The sequence below is a fragment of the Catharus ustulatus genome, chromosome 2, assembly GCF_009819885.2.
Source record: "Catharus ustulatus isolate bCatUst1 chromosome 2, bCatUst1.pri.v2, whole genome shotgun sequence".
Lineage (NCBI taxonomy): Eukaryota > Metazoa > Chordata > Aves > Passeriformes > Turdidae > Catharus > Catharus ustulatus.
The window spans coordinates 42,925,498-42,941,945 of NC_046222.1; the positions used below are offsets into that span (position 1 = coordinate 42,925,498).

Genomic DNA, 16,448 nt, shown 5'->3' on the forward strand with positions numbered 1-16,448 from the left:
CCGGACTATAAGGCGCACTTTTTTTTTTTTTTTTTTTTTTTTTTTTTTTTAGCGAGGCTCCGCCCCCAGCTCCCCCCGCGCGGTTGCTGGCCAAGGCCCCGCCCCAACCCGGCAGCCATTGGCCCCCGGGCCTGCCTGTATCCGCCATTCCGTGCGGCGTCCCCGGGGCCGGAAAATGCCCGCCGCCGCTCCGTGCGGCGTCCCCGGGGCCGGAAAATGCCCGCCGCCGCTCCGTGCGGTGTCCCCGGGGCCGGAAAATGCCCGCCGCAGCTCCGTGTGGCGTCCCCGGGGCCGGAGAAAGCCCTCCGCCGCTCCGTGCGGCGTCCCCAGGGCCCCGCTGCTCCAGAGTTCCCTGGTGCTCCGGGTGCCCCCATGTCGGCGGGCTTGCCCCGCGCCGCCACTGCCCTGCCTCCCATCCCTCGCTCGGCTCGGCGCACTGCGGCCCCGTCGGCCCCTATTGGGCTGTGGCCCCGCTGCCTCCAGCACCGCAGCCCCGCTGGCTGCGTCTGCCCCTATCAGCTGTGGCGCCGCTGCCCCCAGCACTGTGGTCCCGTCGGCCCCTATCGGCCTGTGGCCCCGCTGCCGCCAGCACTGCAGCCCCGCTGGTTGCGCCTGCCCCTATCAGCTGTGGCGCCGCTGCCCCCAGCACTGTGGTCCCGTCAGCCCCTATCGGGCTGTGGCCCCGCTGCCGTCAGCACCGCAGCCCCGCTGGCTGCGCCTGCCCCTATCAGCTGTGGCGCCGCTGCCCCCAGCACTGTGGTCCCGTCGGCCCCTATCGGGCTGTGGCCCCGCTGCCGCCAGCACCGCAGCCCCGCTGGCTGCGCCTGCCCCTATCAGCTGTGGCGCCGCTGCCCCCAGCACTGTGGTCCCGTCGGCCCCTATCGGCCTGTGGCCCTGCTGCCGCCAGCACCACAGCCCCGCTGGCTGCGCCTGCCCCTATCAGCTGTGGCGCCGCTGCCCCCAGCACTGTGGTCCCGTCGGCCCCTATCGGCCTGTGGCCCCGCTGCCGCCAGCACCGCAGCCCCGCTGGCTGCGCCTGCCCCTATCAGCTGTGGCGCCGCTGCCCCCAGCACTGTGGTCCCGTCGGCCCCTATCGGCCTGTGGCCCTGCTGCCGCCAGCACCGCAGCCCCGCTGGCTGCGCCTGCCCCTATCAGCTGTGGCGCCGCTGCCCCCAGCACTGTGGTCCCGTCGGCCCCTATCAGCTGTGGCGCCGCTGCCGCCAGCACCGCAGCCTCGCTGGCTGCGCCTGCCCCTATCAGCTGTGGCGCCGCTGCCCCCAGCACTGTGGTCCCGTCGGCTCAGGCCGCTGCGCACAACAAAGTTACAAAGTAGTAACACCTCCCTGCCCGCGCTGCTCCCGGTACCTGGGGCACCCAGGGCCGCCCCCTGCCTTCCAGCCCGCACTGCTCCCCGTGCCCGGGGCTGCCCGGGGCCACGCCCCGCCTTCCAGTCCACGCTGCTCCCTGTGCCCGGAGCCGCCGGGGCCACGCCCCGCCTTCCAGTCCACGCTGCTCCCTGTGCCTGGGGCTGCCCGGGGCCACGCCCCGCCTTCCAGTCCACGCTGCTCCCTGTGCCCGGAGCCGCCGGGGGCCGTCCCCCGCCTTCCAGCCCGCACTGCTCCCTGTGCCCGGGGCTGCCCGGGGCCACGCCCCGCCTTCCAGTCCACGCTGCTCCCCGTGCCCGGGGCTGCCCGGGGCCACGCCCCGCCTTCCAGTCCACGCTGCTCCCCGTGCCAGGGGCTGCCCGGGGCCACGCCCCGCCTTCCAGTCCACGCTGCTCCCCGTGCCCGGGGCTGCCCGGGGCCACGTCCCGCCTTCCAGTCCACGCTGCTCCCTGTGCCTGGGGCTGCCCGGGGCCACGCCCCGCCTTCCAGTCCACGCTGCTCCCTGTGCCCGGAGCCGCCGGGGCCACGCCCCGCCTTCCAGCCCACGCTGCTCCCTGTGCCCAGGGCTGCCCGGGGCCACGCCCCGCCTTCCAGTCCACGCTGCTCCCCGTGCCCGGGGCTGCCCGGGGCCACGCCCCGCCTTCCAGTCCACGCTGCTCCCCGTGCCAGGGGCTGCCCGGGGCCACGCCCCTCCTTCCAGTCCACGCTGCTCCCCGTGCCCGGGGCTGCCCGGGGCCACGCCCCGCCTTCCAGTCCACGCTGCTCCCTGTGCCTGGGGCTGCCCGGGGCCACGCCCCGCCTTCCAGTCCACGCTGCTCCCTGTGCCTGGGGCTGCCCGGGGCCACGCCCCGCCTTTCAGTCCACGCTGCTCCCTGTGCCCGGAGCCGCCGGGGGCCGTCCCCCGCCTTCCAGCCCGCACTGCTCCCCGTGCCCGGGGCTGCCCGGGGCCACGCCCCGCCTTCCAGTCCACGCTGCTCCCTGTGCCCGGAGCCGCCGGGGCCACGCCCCGCCTTCCAGCCCGCACTGCTCCCCGTGCCCGGGGCTGCCCGGGGCCATGCCCCGCCTTCCAGCCGCGCTGCTCCCCATGCCTGGGGCTGCCCGGGGCCGCCCTCTGCCTTCCAGTCCATGCTGCTCCCTGTGCCTGGGACTGCCCGTGGCTGCCCCACCATGGCTACTCGGCGCTCCCGCGGCGCCGCCCCCCCTCGCGGCTCTCACTTCCGGGGTGGAAAATTTTGCAACTTTGTAGATCAGATAAGGCGCACCGGACTATAAGGCGCACTTCCGGGTTTAGGGAAAAATTTTAGTCATAAGGGTGCGCCTTATAGTCGTGAAATTACTGTAGTTCTGCAGGCATGCTTGCAAAAATAAGAGAATAAGAGACAATATGACACAAAAAATCTTGGCTCATTATGTAAAAATATTTTCCTTTGGAAGCTCACACCACCCCAAAAAGTGGTAGACACTTTGCTTTGATATTCATAAAACTGAATTAATTAATATTCAAATAATACAGGTTTCACTTAAATACTTTGAATGTTTGTGATCAGTTAGATGCATGAATCCTGCTACCATCCAATAAAAAACACAAGGCCCATGTGGGAATGCAGACAACTGAATAAACACCCTTTGTTGCAATTTTTACACAAAACATTAAAAGGAAAGGATTCAGTTGTAATCATAGCAAGGCAAATTTAAGCAAAAATTTTTACCTACTACCCAAGAAATAATAAGCATCTCCATCCATGAGAAACAGGATGTTTTCATCCTAAAAAGCTGTTTTACATTGTCTGTTGTTTCGTTAGGTCGGAGTTTGGTGCCATCAAACCTGTCAGCTGCATTCATGACAAGCAGGCCAAGAAAAATGGTGAAAGAGGCTGCATGGGCTACAAACTTCATGAATGGTCCACGCATTATCCTCCCCAGCTGCAACAGAGATTAAGAAACACAAGGACATTACACTGACTGATTCTACATAAAATGTATATAAAGAGAGCAGTTAGACAGATAATCATATATTTCAGTAATACAAAGAAACAAATATTTGAAAATGTTTGTATACTGTGATGCCCTGTTCAGAGTCACCTTTAGAAGTTTCTACTGATTTGCTATTTTCAAAGGAATAATCTAACAGTTTCAGTATTAGGATATCAGTGACAGATTAACAGTGAAACTGAAATGAAAAAATATAAAATATATTTTTAAGTCAGTGATTTGAAATAATACTGTAATTACTTTGTGGCATCCATGTCTATTACAGATACCAAGAGAAAAATCCATCACAGTTGTTAAATTTCTTAATTACTAGCCAGCTTAATTGTGAGGCAAGACAGAAAAACAGATTTTGACACACTAAAAGCATTATCACTATGAGTGAATTATGAAGAAAATAATTCCATTTCCTGACTGATGTGAGACTCAGTTTAGCACAGTTATTGTGCAGTTTTCCCAAATTATTTTCTTTTTTTAAAAAAAGTCGTGACACCTCAAAAGATTATATTTGTAGTTCTGTAGAGTCTTAAATTCCTCCTGACTTGTACAATGGAAAAGTTCTCAGCTTTGTAATGACTATTACCAACTTAAAAAAATGATTTAGTGTGACACTTTAAAAAACTTAAAAGTTCCATACAAATTCACATGAGGTTGAACATTTAGCAATTCTTTATCTTTGAGAGTGCCTGTATTGATAATATTAAAGTCTTAGTTTGTCCACCTAGTTGGCAGCTGCAGAGAAGTACTTTTTAATTTTAGACTGACTGCATTTGTATATGACAAATAAATCATTGAATAAGGAAAATAACAAGTAGGTAAATCACTGCCATAGCAGAAAATCAATTAAAATGTGTTGTATCTCAAGGTGTTTTAAGAGAAAGCTATACATAAAACCTCTAGTCACAATACCAAAAAGTGAAAATAATGTAACTGATTTTTTTTGTCTAGATTGAAAGACATGGAAAAAATACGGCAAAACTTAAAAGCTACAGTGTTCAACCTGCTAAAATTGTGCTAAAACCTGCTAGAATTGTGGATCTCATACTGCAACATGTTCAGTAATCGTTATAGGAGGCCATTTGTCCCTCTAACATATTTTCAAGGGAAATTTTCCATTAGGGAAAGGGCTACTGGCCAATTGAAACAGGGATTCAACACAAAGCTCAGTGAGGTCAGAAACTGCAACCCATTTTTATTGGAAATGCTTTCCATACTACACATAAACCAAACCAGATTTATGGGTAACACCTAATCCCAGACAGCACATTGCAAGTGAATGCAGAGCAGGTTGTGTAACTGCTTTGAAGACCTCACCAAATATGATGAATAGTAACACTGTCTTGACTTTTATTTTTGACAATGAAAAAGAAAATTGTCTTTAAGGCGATTGGAATCAACCCATAGCTTGAACTTAGTTTACATTTGAATCAATGGAAAATGAGTATGCTCTCAATCTGCCTGCTAAGGCAAGAACTAAATGAAAAATTGTTTGACACCTTTATAAAGCAGCATTTCTATAAGGCGACTTTTGGTCAGCCATTATAACTTAATTTGCTACATATTGCAATTAACACAACTCATTTACCTGTCTTAATTACTATTGTTGAACGTGAAACCTTGCGGCCATTCCATTCTAACTGAGCTTTAAAATAACACATTTCTGCAGGAATATTTAAGTGTATCTTTGTCCTACATGAATCTACATGCAGAGGAGTTAATAGAAGGCCCTGAGAAGGTTTCCCAGGCTGACCTTACTGCAAGGAGCAATCCAATAGGCCATGGAGAGGAAGGGCAGTCCGACCGCAACCGCGAGGACAACCAGAAACTTCACTGCCATCGTCTGCTGCCGCAAACCCGACAAATTCTCGTACCAAATCGACAGGAGTTGCTGCTGGCAGTTTGGATGTGCTACAAACTAATTTTTAAAAAGAGCAAAAAAATAATACTGCTATCAGAATAACTTGTTAGAATACAGCTATAGGAAGTGGATTAGGAATGCTGGATTAGTGAAAAGGCAGCTTATATTCAGAGGAGCAGTAACAAGGGTATAAGAAAAATTATTTTGACAAGCCATATCTCCCAGCAAACAGGTATGTTGTCATCATCAACAATAATAATTTAACTCAAAAAACTTATTTATTAACACTATATTCTATCGTGAACTATGAATTTCATCTAAGGTTAATTTATCTGGGCAAACTTTATATGTTTCTGACATTTATAATTTTAATTTTACTACTTCAGAAATTCCAGCACTTTGAGTCTTTCGGTATGCAAAAAACGCTATATAATCTTCACTTAGGAAAGAATGAACATGTCCTATTTTTACATGTTAACACAGAAAATACAATTTTTCTCAGCTGGCATGAGAAAACAGCTGTCACATTTGCAGGAAATCAGATGAGGATTATTTATAACTTGGTTCTGGAACCATTTGGACAAACTGCAAAACAAAATCTGTCCTATAAGGCTCTTTGTGTCCTCTGGACAATATAAGAAGCATCTTACAAAGGTAGATGTTAAAAAATAATATATTTTTGTGCATTGTACATTTTTAAATCCAAATCTATAAATAAAATAAAAAATTTAATTTAATGTAGTAATTTTTTTCTAGATTCTTTCTCTATATTTAAAAGATGACTGGCTGAAGGTACAAGAAATGTCTTTATTGAGATAAGAGAAAGGGTTGCAAGAAAGTTCACGTTTGCAGAATCATTAAGACCCAAACAGTATGAAGGACCCAAGCTCAAGGTAATCTGTTCTCTCACACAGCTGTTTCAGCTCTCTTCAGTGACTGTAGCTTGGCAAGTGTTTTGCAGGTTTGTGTTCATATACTGGTTCAGCCAAAATGGATTTTTTTTCCTTCCCTTCATGTACACATAAATACACCTCACATAAAAATCTTTTGTGTGTCCCCCAGGGATGTGAACTCAATTTTTGCAAACATTTGGGGTAACATGCTTTTGAAGTATACTTCTTGATCTTTGGTTGTACAAACTTCAACACATTCAAATAATTTCTCCCTGGTTGACACAAGTCACCCAGACAAGTTTCCTGGAAATTCCAACGTTTATGCAGCTACAAACTCAGCTGGTCTCACTGAGCACTATACAGATGGACAGCAGAGTATTAAACTGACAGTAGAAATGAAAGCAAGCCAAAGAAGGGCTAATAATTACTGTAGTTGGCAATGCCTAAAGCCTGCTTTCTCCTGAACTAAGAACTACAGTACTGACACTAGGTTGTGTCTTGGATCCCTCTGTACAGACACAAGCCCAGTTTCTGAGACATGCAGTTTCTCCAGGTTTTCTCAAATTTCTGAGCAAGACGCAACAGCTTGACAAAAACTTGTATCAACATTTACTATGGTAGTGCATGGGACTGATGCACTATTCTCTAGTTTTTATTAAATCTTACATTTTTCCAGGTTTCAGAAGTAGTGCAAAATTGTTCCACTTTTTTCTTTAAAAACCAGATTTAAAATAAAAACATATATCAAAAAATTTTGCATAGAGCTAGACATTGTTTTAGAGTAATTTGCTCTCATGCTCATTGTGACAAGTATTCACCTTAAATATCTGCTTCTTGTTTATATTGCAAGTGAGGATTCTTTTGATTATAAAACCACTGCGCCAAAAGGGCCCAAATATTCATTTCAGTGTTGCAGGTTAACAAGACATAAAATTTAGCAACAGCACAATTTTATACCACCATCATGACATGCCTGTTTCACCAACAGAATTGCTTACTTTTTTAACTTCATACTTGATAGCAAGTTTTAAGCGGCTGAGGCTGGGACGACCATGCTCTCCATTATTATGGCTCATCTCTACATCACCATTCAATATAGCTTCCACTTCTTCTGTATTTCTGCACAAATCAAGCAGTCCAACTACAAAATCTTTGCATTGCATAGACAGTTTCTTGTAATCATTCTAGGAAACAGAAGCGGAAAGAAAAAAATTTGGTGTTTAGATCCAACATGAGAGATGAAATTCTACATTCCACCTACACCTCTGTGAACAGAGACAGCTTCTTTGCATCTTGTTATGCTTTTTTTTCCCCAAATGTTCAAAGAGTGGGATTTGTCTCACCTTGGTTGTCTTGCACATCTACATTATCAATTTTCACACCTGAGTCACTCCTCTAGACATGCTTTAGAGGAAATTAAAGTAGAAAAAAAAAAAAAGAAAACACTTTCAGAAACATTGTATGACACATTTTAATGCCCAGTTCAAGCTGAAATGTATAGCACAAGGAAAATTTTTCCATTCATTGTCACAGAAGTCTAGAAAAGATGTAGAAAATTGCACTGTAGAGATTTCAACTGGACAAGATGAGCATCCTACACAGAATACATCTAAAAAAATTCCCAACCTTCTTCAGAATTGTATAAATATACTGAATTTTCTGAGGCCTAGAATTATTCTTGTAAACTTTGGCTTTTTCTTTTTCCAACAGCTATTCCAGCTTGCAAACACAAGGTTTGATTGCTGTTCTCCAGCAACACTGCCAGCAGTAGTACAGCTTGTGTGGTGATACCACATCTCTGACTGCAGCTCTGCTCTAGCTCAAGGATCTCACAACAGACTTTACTGTGTGAGCCAAAATGTTGCTCTGCAACTGCAGCTTCAGTTGTTTATTGCTTTAACTAACAAGTGCTCTCCTTGTTTTCCAAAAGACATAAGTCAAAACAGAAAATGGTATTTTGATCATTGCAATCTGCATTTCCACTCCTTACATGCAGCTGTGTTTGGGTCATAAAAGTTGGATATAGCTGGGCAGACAGGGAGTTAGATATAGATGTGTATCTAAAGCTAAAAAAAATCTCACAAGTGATTTACTCACATGTGTGTCAACAATTTCTGTCATTTTTGTGATTTCTGCTCATTTTAATGTCTTAAAAAGATGAAATCACTGCAGCATTTTTCCTAAACAAAAGAATGGAAGAAACCTTCAACCACCCCACACCACATAGGACTGCTCATGCAGACTCTGTGGCATGTTCAAAGTAATTTTCAACAAATCCTTTTATTTCACGGACACATTTCCCCCTCTTCCAGACTGTTCTTCAGGGAATTTCCACTTCTTCCACTCTTAGTCTCTAGTTAGCCCCTTCTCTTTAAATACTTCCCTCATACTAGCCACCATCTAATGCATCCAATATTCATCCTGGAAGAGAATGAGCATGCAGGATGCCCTAATTTATTTGCTAAGGGTGTACTTCAGGCATCTTTGTGCTTTATTATCCACAACACTACAATAACAGTTTATTACTTGGATATGTTAAAGGATTGCATCCAAGTTTTACACTTCACTTTGCTTAGATGGATGCAAACATTCACAGACAAATATTTACAGACACTATTTTACATCTACATAAAACTGCTAGTGATTTATTTTTTTAATAATATAACATAAACAAGTTAACTCAGATCTGTCATAAAAGAAAAAGGCATTTCAATGCAATTTATCTACAAAGACAAAATAAGCCAAATACTAAAACTAATAGTTTCCTGTCATTCTGGATAATTTATTATTGCATTATTTGTTTTCCCTCCATTCAGGTGAACAACAGGAGAAGTTAACCAAAATCCTGATTTCTGGCACTACAGAAAGACAATTTTTGAGAGTAATATTTCACATTCTGTTTGGCTTTCATTTTTGTGCAGAAGTTAAGATTCGGTTTTCAGTATTTTTGACACATGAATTTTCTCTTCCAAATGAAAGGAAAGATTTCCATTTTAAATTCACAAAGGAGAAACATAGAGGCAACTACCCACCCTTGTATGATTAGGTACCAACTCTTCCAAATGATATTTGAAAATCAACATAAAAAAACAAATCAATAAAACAAATCAATATAAACAAATCAATAAAATAAATCAATATAAAACAAATCAATATAAAAAAACCAAATAACATTCAATAAACATAAAAGTAATATCATTTGGCCTTCATAAGAACTCATGAAGCACTGTAATATATCAGTATGTGTATTTTTTCTGGTAGAAGATAGGTACACACATCCACACTCACATACACTCTTCATCAGTATTTTCCAGCTCCAGCAACTGACACCTGACATGAAGTTTCAAAACAGTTTGTGAGGAGACCATTACAGGGGAATTATCCCTTCTGAATTTAGCTGGGGCCAGTGGTGCTAGCCACTGATGAAAAGTTCTCAGCAGTCAGGTTATGGCAAACAAGCTTTGGGAAATTGAGCATTGCCCATCACTGCCTCCACCACAGCCATGGCACAGGCAAAGTCAGCTAAAGGCAGAACAAAAATGATTGATGCACTCCTCAATGTCTGTCTGTCACACATACAAATAAAGTTACCCCTCTCTGGGTCTCACGTCTCTTACAATTTATGTGAGCCAAGGGAATGGGGCAATTTGTTTGGCTTAACTTATTTTCAAAAATGGACAAAGGCATGGATGATGAGTTCTCCTTTACTGCATGTTGAAAACGTAGTAATTTTTTAAAAATCCACTCCTGAGAAACTTCAGATGGTAGTTAGAAATTAAATTACAGTTGGAGGTTCTAAAAAGATTCAGCACTGAATTCTACACTAAAGCATGTGTGCTTTATTCTCTGCATGTGACAACATTGGTTCAGGGCTCCTCAGCAGTTTAGGAAAATATAAATTGTGCCAAATTTCACAACACCAAGGACGAGAGAGCAGTACTAGCTGCTCCCACCCTGCAGAAGGAAGGTGATGATTTAGGGTCAGCACTGTGGGAGATGAGGAACTACAGGAGCAATGCTGGTGGCAGAGGGGTGAGAGTGAGAGCAGCACTGCTGAGAGGAGTCACCCACCCTTAGTGCTCGTGGCAGCTGCAGACTGTCTTGGGGTGCCAAGTAAGGGAGCAAGGAGGCTCTTGTCAGTTTGTAAGCCTCAGCTGACCATGTCCTGCTTTACCTCTTAGCAGGAGACCACAGCCAGGAGACCAGGAGAGTGTCACTACAGATGTATCTCCCAGAAGAAAGGGTCTTTTTTCACACAGTCCCCTGTGACCAGTCACAGGCTCCTGCTGTCCCCCAGACTGTGCCTGGGATGAGAATGCTCTCAGGATGCAGGCTGATACTGCACCCCAAGGATGAGATGGAGCAGTGCCCCAGACCATGCCCTGGCTCTGCTTGGTGAACTGTAGAGGCCAAGATCAGAAATATGGATACTGCTATTATAGAATTTAGGATTTCAAAGTGAGATGTAATGCTGGATTTAGGTGTCACAGTAGGTATGTAAATGCATTATTTCCCTTTCAAAGGTGGTCCTTATGCCTTCAATGCTTCACTCCTTCTTCTCCAACAGGTGATGTTACAGTAATTTCACTATTATAAGCCACATCTGATTATAAGCCGCACTTTCGTTTGCAGCGAACTTTCACAAAGTTGCCAATTAGTAACAGAATCGCGGGATCGCAGAGTTTACTGGTAGGTGCCGACCTTGGAAACATTATTTCCAAGCGAAAAAAGATACAGACAATAGCTGTGGCAGCGTACCCTGCAAGTTTTATTAACAAGCAGAAAAAGATACGAACAATAATGTGGTTATTTTGCAAGCATTTCCAATGGATCCGCGTTGCCTTTAAACAGCTGCTCAGCCTCGCAGCCGGGCAGCCGCGCAGCCGCACAAGACTGAAACACCAAAAAAAATAGAGAAATATCACAGGCTCGGATCAGTGGCGCGCCCCGCCACCGGGGCCGCGCGGACTCTGGCTCAGCTCAGGGCTGCTGTGGGCTCGCACTTCTAGGTTGGAAAATTTCTGAACATCGTTCATGTATTAGCCGTTTTGGATTACAAGCTGCACTTCCGGGTTTGGACCAAAACTTTAGTCAAAATGGTGAGGCTTATAATCATGAAATTACTGTACTGTTTATTTAGGAAAGCTGACCATAGCTGTAGTGAATACTGGTGTCCCATTTCTGTAATGGGGGTTGTATAAATGAAAAAAAAAAAACACAACAACAGAAAACTAGACTTTGAGATGATAAATTGAATTTTGCTTCTCATTATAAGAGCAAATTCGGACAATCTTATTGGGGGGATTACTTTACAGCAAACAGTAATATATCTCTGTTTAACTTAAAAACACATTTTCCATTTCATTCCTTTAAACAATAAACCAGTCAGTTGTCATTATAGTTGCAGTGGACTTTATAATAAATGCTAATCTTATCCATTTTGAACAGCACTGGGCCACAGATGTCCCTTTCAAAACCTCAGGCCACATCTCTGCACATTTGTCACATATCATCTACACTCTTATGTACATAGTAAAGATATTAGCTCTTAGGTTGGCAAATCATTGAGATGACAGAAAACATGAACAACATCTCCAAAAATGAAATTTGTATATAATATCAAACTTTGTAAAGCTGCACACTAAGCCATGTCCTGCACATGTGCTGAAGCAATCCCAAGTGCAAGTGCAGGTTGGGCAGTGAATGGATCAGGAAAAACCATGAGAAGTAGGACTGGGAGTGTTGTGGATGAAAAACTCAAGCTGAGCCAGCAATGTGAGACTGCAGCCTTAGGAGTCAGCTGTGTCCCGGGCTGAATCCAATGGTGGGCAGCAGGGGAGGGAGGGGATTCTGTTCCTCTGCTCTGTTGAGACCCTACCTGCAGTGCTGCATCCAGCTCTGGAACCCCAACATAAAGAGGCTGACTTGTTGGAGCAAATCCAGAAGAGGCTAATGAAGACAATCAGAGGGCTGGAGCACCTCTCCCATGGAGACAGGCTTAAAGAGCTGGGGTTGTTCAGCCTAGATAACAATAGCGTCCAGCAAGATATTACAGAACCTTCCAGTAACTAAACGGGCTCCAAGAGAGCTGGAGATGAACTTCAGATAAAGGCCTGGAAGGACAGGACCAGAGGCAGTGTCCTTAAGTTGAAGGAACATAGTTTTAGACCACATATTAGGAAAAAATTCTTTACTGTAAGAGGGGTAAGGCACTGGAATAGGCTGTCCTTAGAGGACTTTCTATCCCTGGAGATGTTCAGGGCCAGGTTAGATGGGGGGTCTGAGTAACCTGGTCTAATGGAAGGTTCCCTGCACTGGCAGTAGAGTTGAAACCAGATGATCTTTAAGGTCACTTACAACCTAAACCATTCTGTGATTCTAAGACACAAAACTAAATTAAATGGTCTTCAGAAAATCCTGAAGATCTCAGAATTACTCATGAAGCCTGAATTAGCTATTTGTTTGGTACAGAAATATTTCTACGATGTGCTTTACATGTCTTTAAACGGCTCAAGCTAACCCTAGGTGGAGCTAAAGATTTGCCATGTCCAGCTAACCTATGCACTAAAAATATACGTATTTTGATTACACTAACACAGGTAAAGCATTTTTACCAAATCCACACTTTTATGTAGTGACTATACTCTCAAAATAGTTGCAGCAAACTCCTGAAATAAAGTAAGGGTAACATTTTTTAAGATTAACTGCTGCAAGCAGGGATATGAGCTTGCAGGGGTGCAAACAACCCCAGATAAAGTAAAGCTGACAGCCTCCATTTCTCATAACTTTTACACACTTGTACTGCCTCCACTGAACCTAAGGCAGGTATTTTGCAGTCAAGTCCCTGGCCAGTCTAGATATTGTAAATGTCACTACTTACCAATAGTGTAAATGTCAACTCCCATCATAAAGACTCCACAGTCTTTAACATTTATCCAGAACCACCACGTGGTTTTAGTATCTATAAAAACATTCCCAAAAGAGCTTTTATTGCCAGCTGCTCGCTCCTGGTGAAACCTTAAAGTATTGGAGAGATAAATTTCTGCGTTGCCTTGTGCTTCTCTTGTGTTTCTCTTCCACTTTGCTCTATCCAAAGAATATGTACATTCCCAGCAGAGCCTGGACGATTAATACCCACCAGTATGAGCTGCTTTGTCTCTCATCTTATCTCCTGTTTCTGCTGAGGGACAGTATCCAAAATCTGTTAGAATTCTTTGTACAACACTACACTAGAAATGAAGCTCTCATTTTAGAGAATGCAGCTGAGACAAAAGAGGAACTGGAAAAAGAGAAGCCACCAAAGAACCTCCTCATGGCACTTCAGAGCGGGTTGCAGAAGCTTGTTCTGCGACCCAGCCTGCTTGGGTTCTCACCTGTGTGCTCCATTCCCTGCCACGGACAGGTGCTGTGCTCCCATTCATCTCACTGATTGTGTACTGATCATACATCTGAAGGGCACCTTTGCTGGCTGCTCCAGATGAGTTTATTTATCTTTATAATGATCTTAGCTTGTGTCACTCCAACTGCGGCAAAGGGATTTACACTGCCCCTACAAATCAGACATGCCATTTATCTCAACATAGTTGTAAACTTAACAGGCTGCACTTATGGTTTATGAAAAATGGTTTTCAGCTCGGTTCTAAATTTACTCTGCTTTAAGTTAATCAAGTCCTTTTGTTCCCATCAGCAGCTGCTGAAGAGAAAGAAGTATGTGGTTTCAGTACTCTTCTCTGAACTGTACATGAAATCAGTGGATGAAATCTCAGTCCATTGAGGTCCTAAAGGTTTCTGCCAAGAACTTTATGGGGCAGATATTCATCTGCAGTAATTTGAAATGGTCCTCCCAGCATTTTGATTTTTTCTCCTTCCCTCTAATTTCAGCAGTTCAGTTGCTGTTTTAAAGATCACCTTGCGTATTCCTTCTCCTTATTTTCCCTCCCCAACAAATATTCCAGCTTCTTATAATAGACTGGTGCCACAAAGATTTACCTATGAGCACAAGCCCAGGGGAATTCATTCAGAACTGCAGCACCTCAACTCAGGCTGGCTGAGTACAACTCTACCACTGCTAAGATCACTGTTAAATATTGATCATGATAATATCAAACACTTACTAGCACAATGTTGGAAATTATTCTGTTGCAGTTTTGGAAGGATGCTGATCTCCTGGTAGTGAAGTCTATATATATTGCTCTGTCACAGGAGTATCTGCTTTTGACAGGGTCCCATGAGGCAAACCCAGACTAAGCGATTTTAGCTAACCCAGGTCATAAATAATATTGGCAATGTTTGCACAAGGCCTGACTTTGCATTTACTGGCAGATGAAACCTTACATTCTTACTGCTTTAGCTGATGCTTCAAGAATCTATGGAGCCTGGGATTCAACTATTAATATTTTTTCAAAAACATGCATTTATGAAATAGTAAAATTTCTGTGTAACACTGAAAAAGCCTTTTAACTCTAGGGAGTTCACATATAACTAAGTACAAATAAGTAACAAAGAGGAAGAAGTGAACAGAAATACCAGAATAGCACATTAAAAAATGAGAACATTTATTTAGAATCCTCCTTGTGAATGAATGCAAAACATGTAAGAATTATGAAAGTTTCAAGTCCAAATATGAGAAACTAAAGAGAATGCACGAGGGTTTAATAGAATCATGCAATTTGTCTGTCATAAGTGACTAGTCTCCTCCCCACCCTAAACCAGCCTCAGCCATGGGTTTAAGGGCCTCCTTCACTTTCCTGCCTGATAGAAATAGAAAATTAGTTCACTGGCACATTTTACACAAGCAGCAAGAATTACAATCAGCACATGGCAATAAGACATTCACAGAGATTCAAATCTTCCATTCAGTTAAAAACTGTATCTTTTCCCACATTATCTTGCTGATTTATGAAGGATAAAGTTTGCAGTTCTCTGCCAGAAATCAGTGTCCCTCTACTCACCTTGAACTCTTTTTCAATGTTGGCAAGCACGGCCAGTTCATTGCTCAGCTCTAAGGCAGTCATGACAGGGTCTTCACTGGACAAAGACAGATAAGCAGGGCTGGCCAGACCTTTGTAGGCATTGATCCTGGATCTGGAATGGCTGAAAGAGTCATGCTTTTGTTTCTGATTGCACTCACTGCACTTGCAGAAATAGTCATGCGGCCTGTCAATGCGCGCTCCTTTCCGCAGCAGGGTGTGCACAATCTCATACTCATGGCAGTGGGCGGCCAGGATGATGGGAGTGACATCGTGGGAGAACCTCGTGCCGTCCTCATCGTACGCGTAGAAGTCATCGTGCTGCAGCTCCGACTGGCTGGGGCTCAGAGCCAGCCTCTTGCCCTCGGCAAACGCAGGGTGGCTCAGGATGGCTTCCACTATCCGAACGTAGCCTTTGCTGATGGCCAAAAGCAAGGCATCCCCCACCCGGGCCAGGTTCTCCTTCTTGAGTAGCAGCTCTGTGATCTCCAGGTGCTCGTTGGCCACCGCCAGCTGCAAGGCGTTCTGCCCCATGTAGTCCACGCAGTTCACGTTGAGCGAGGGACATTCTTCCAGCATTTTGCGAACCACGGGGATGTTTCCGTACTCGGCGGCATCCAGGAAGCGCTCCTCCTCCAGAGAGAGGCTGGTGGAGCGGTCATTGAACATGTAGGCTGGCCCCCGGCTGGCCTGCCTCCTGCCCTTCTCCCGCAGAATGGTCTGTCGCCGCAGGGCCAGTCTGTTCTCGCTGCCCCGGCTGTGTGCACACAGAGAAAGTGTTAGTTCTTCTTCACATCCATTTTCAATAACAATTAATAAAATTATCCCAATCTTTTATCTGCGGTGCATTCATTCATTTTGAATGCAGCATCAGAAGAAACCCTGCCTTCAATGCATTTTGTAACCACTGCTACTACACAACCTGAGAATTGGCAGCCAGCTACATTTTATTTCAACAAGAAGAAAAAGCTGTCATCAATCATAATGTTAAATTGCACCTTTTTTTTCTTATTTTGTCCTCACAGCTCAGAGTGAGAACAAGCCACAGTGTGAAAGGAGTCAGCAGTCATGGGATGAGAAATGAGGGACTGCTCAGGACAGCAGGGCACCCAAAGATGGAATCTCTCTAAACTTCCTTCTCCTTCACAAAAGCAGTCAGGCTGACTTCACTTGCTCTTACTCTACTTCAGCAAGCATCTAACTTACATTTTGGCTCTGGTTTCTCTTCTTCACCTTGCTGATGTTTTTCTGACATCTATAATTGAATGCTCAGGCACTAACTGAATCTGGACAAGATAAAAGCACATCAAATACATTGCATGACATCTCTTACTCCCCATCTCCGCCATTCTTT

General features: G+C 45.1%; 1 protein-coding gene across 2 annotated transcripts in view; it reads right to left on the minus strand.

Annotated features, from left to right (window-relative positions):
* The window catches only part of TRPC6 (transient receptor potential cation channel subfamily C member 6), an 87,217-nt gene that overhangs the window by 19,113 nt on the left and 51,656 nt on the right, over nucleotides 1–16,448 (minus strand). For both annotated transcript variants that reach the window (XM_033053225.1, XM_033053224.1), the window contains exons 2-5: nucleotides 15,077–15,851; nucleotides 7,124–7,309; nucleotides 5,125–5,289; nucleotides 3,095–3,308 (exon numbers count right to left, since the gene is read on the minus strand). In XM_033053225.1, the coding sequence (XP_032909116.1) occupies nucleotides 3,095–3,308; nucleotides 5,125–5,289; nucleotides 7,124–7,309; nucleotides 15,077–15,851 (1,340 nt within the window). The remainder of the gene's footprint in view (nucleotides 1–3,094; nucleotides 3,309–5,124; nucleotides 5,290–7,123; nucleotides 7,310–15,076; nucleotides 15,852–16,448) is intronic.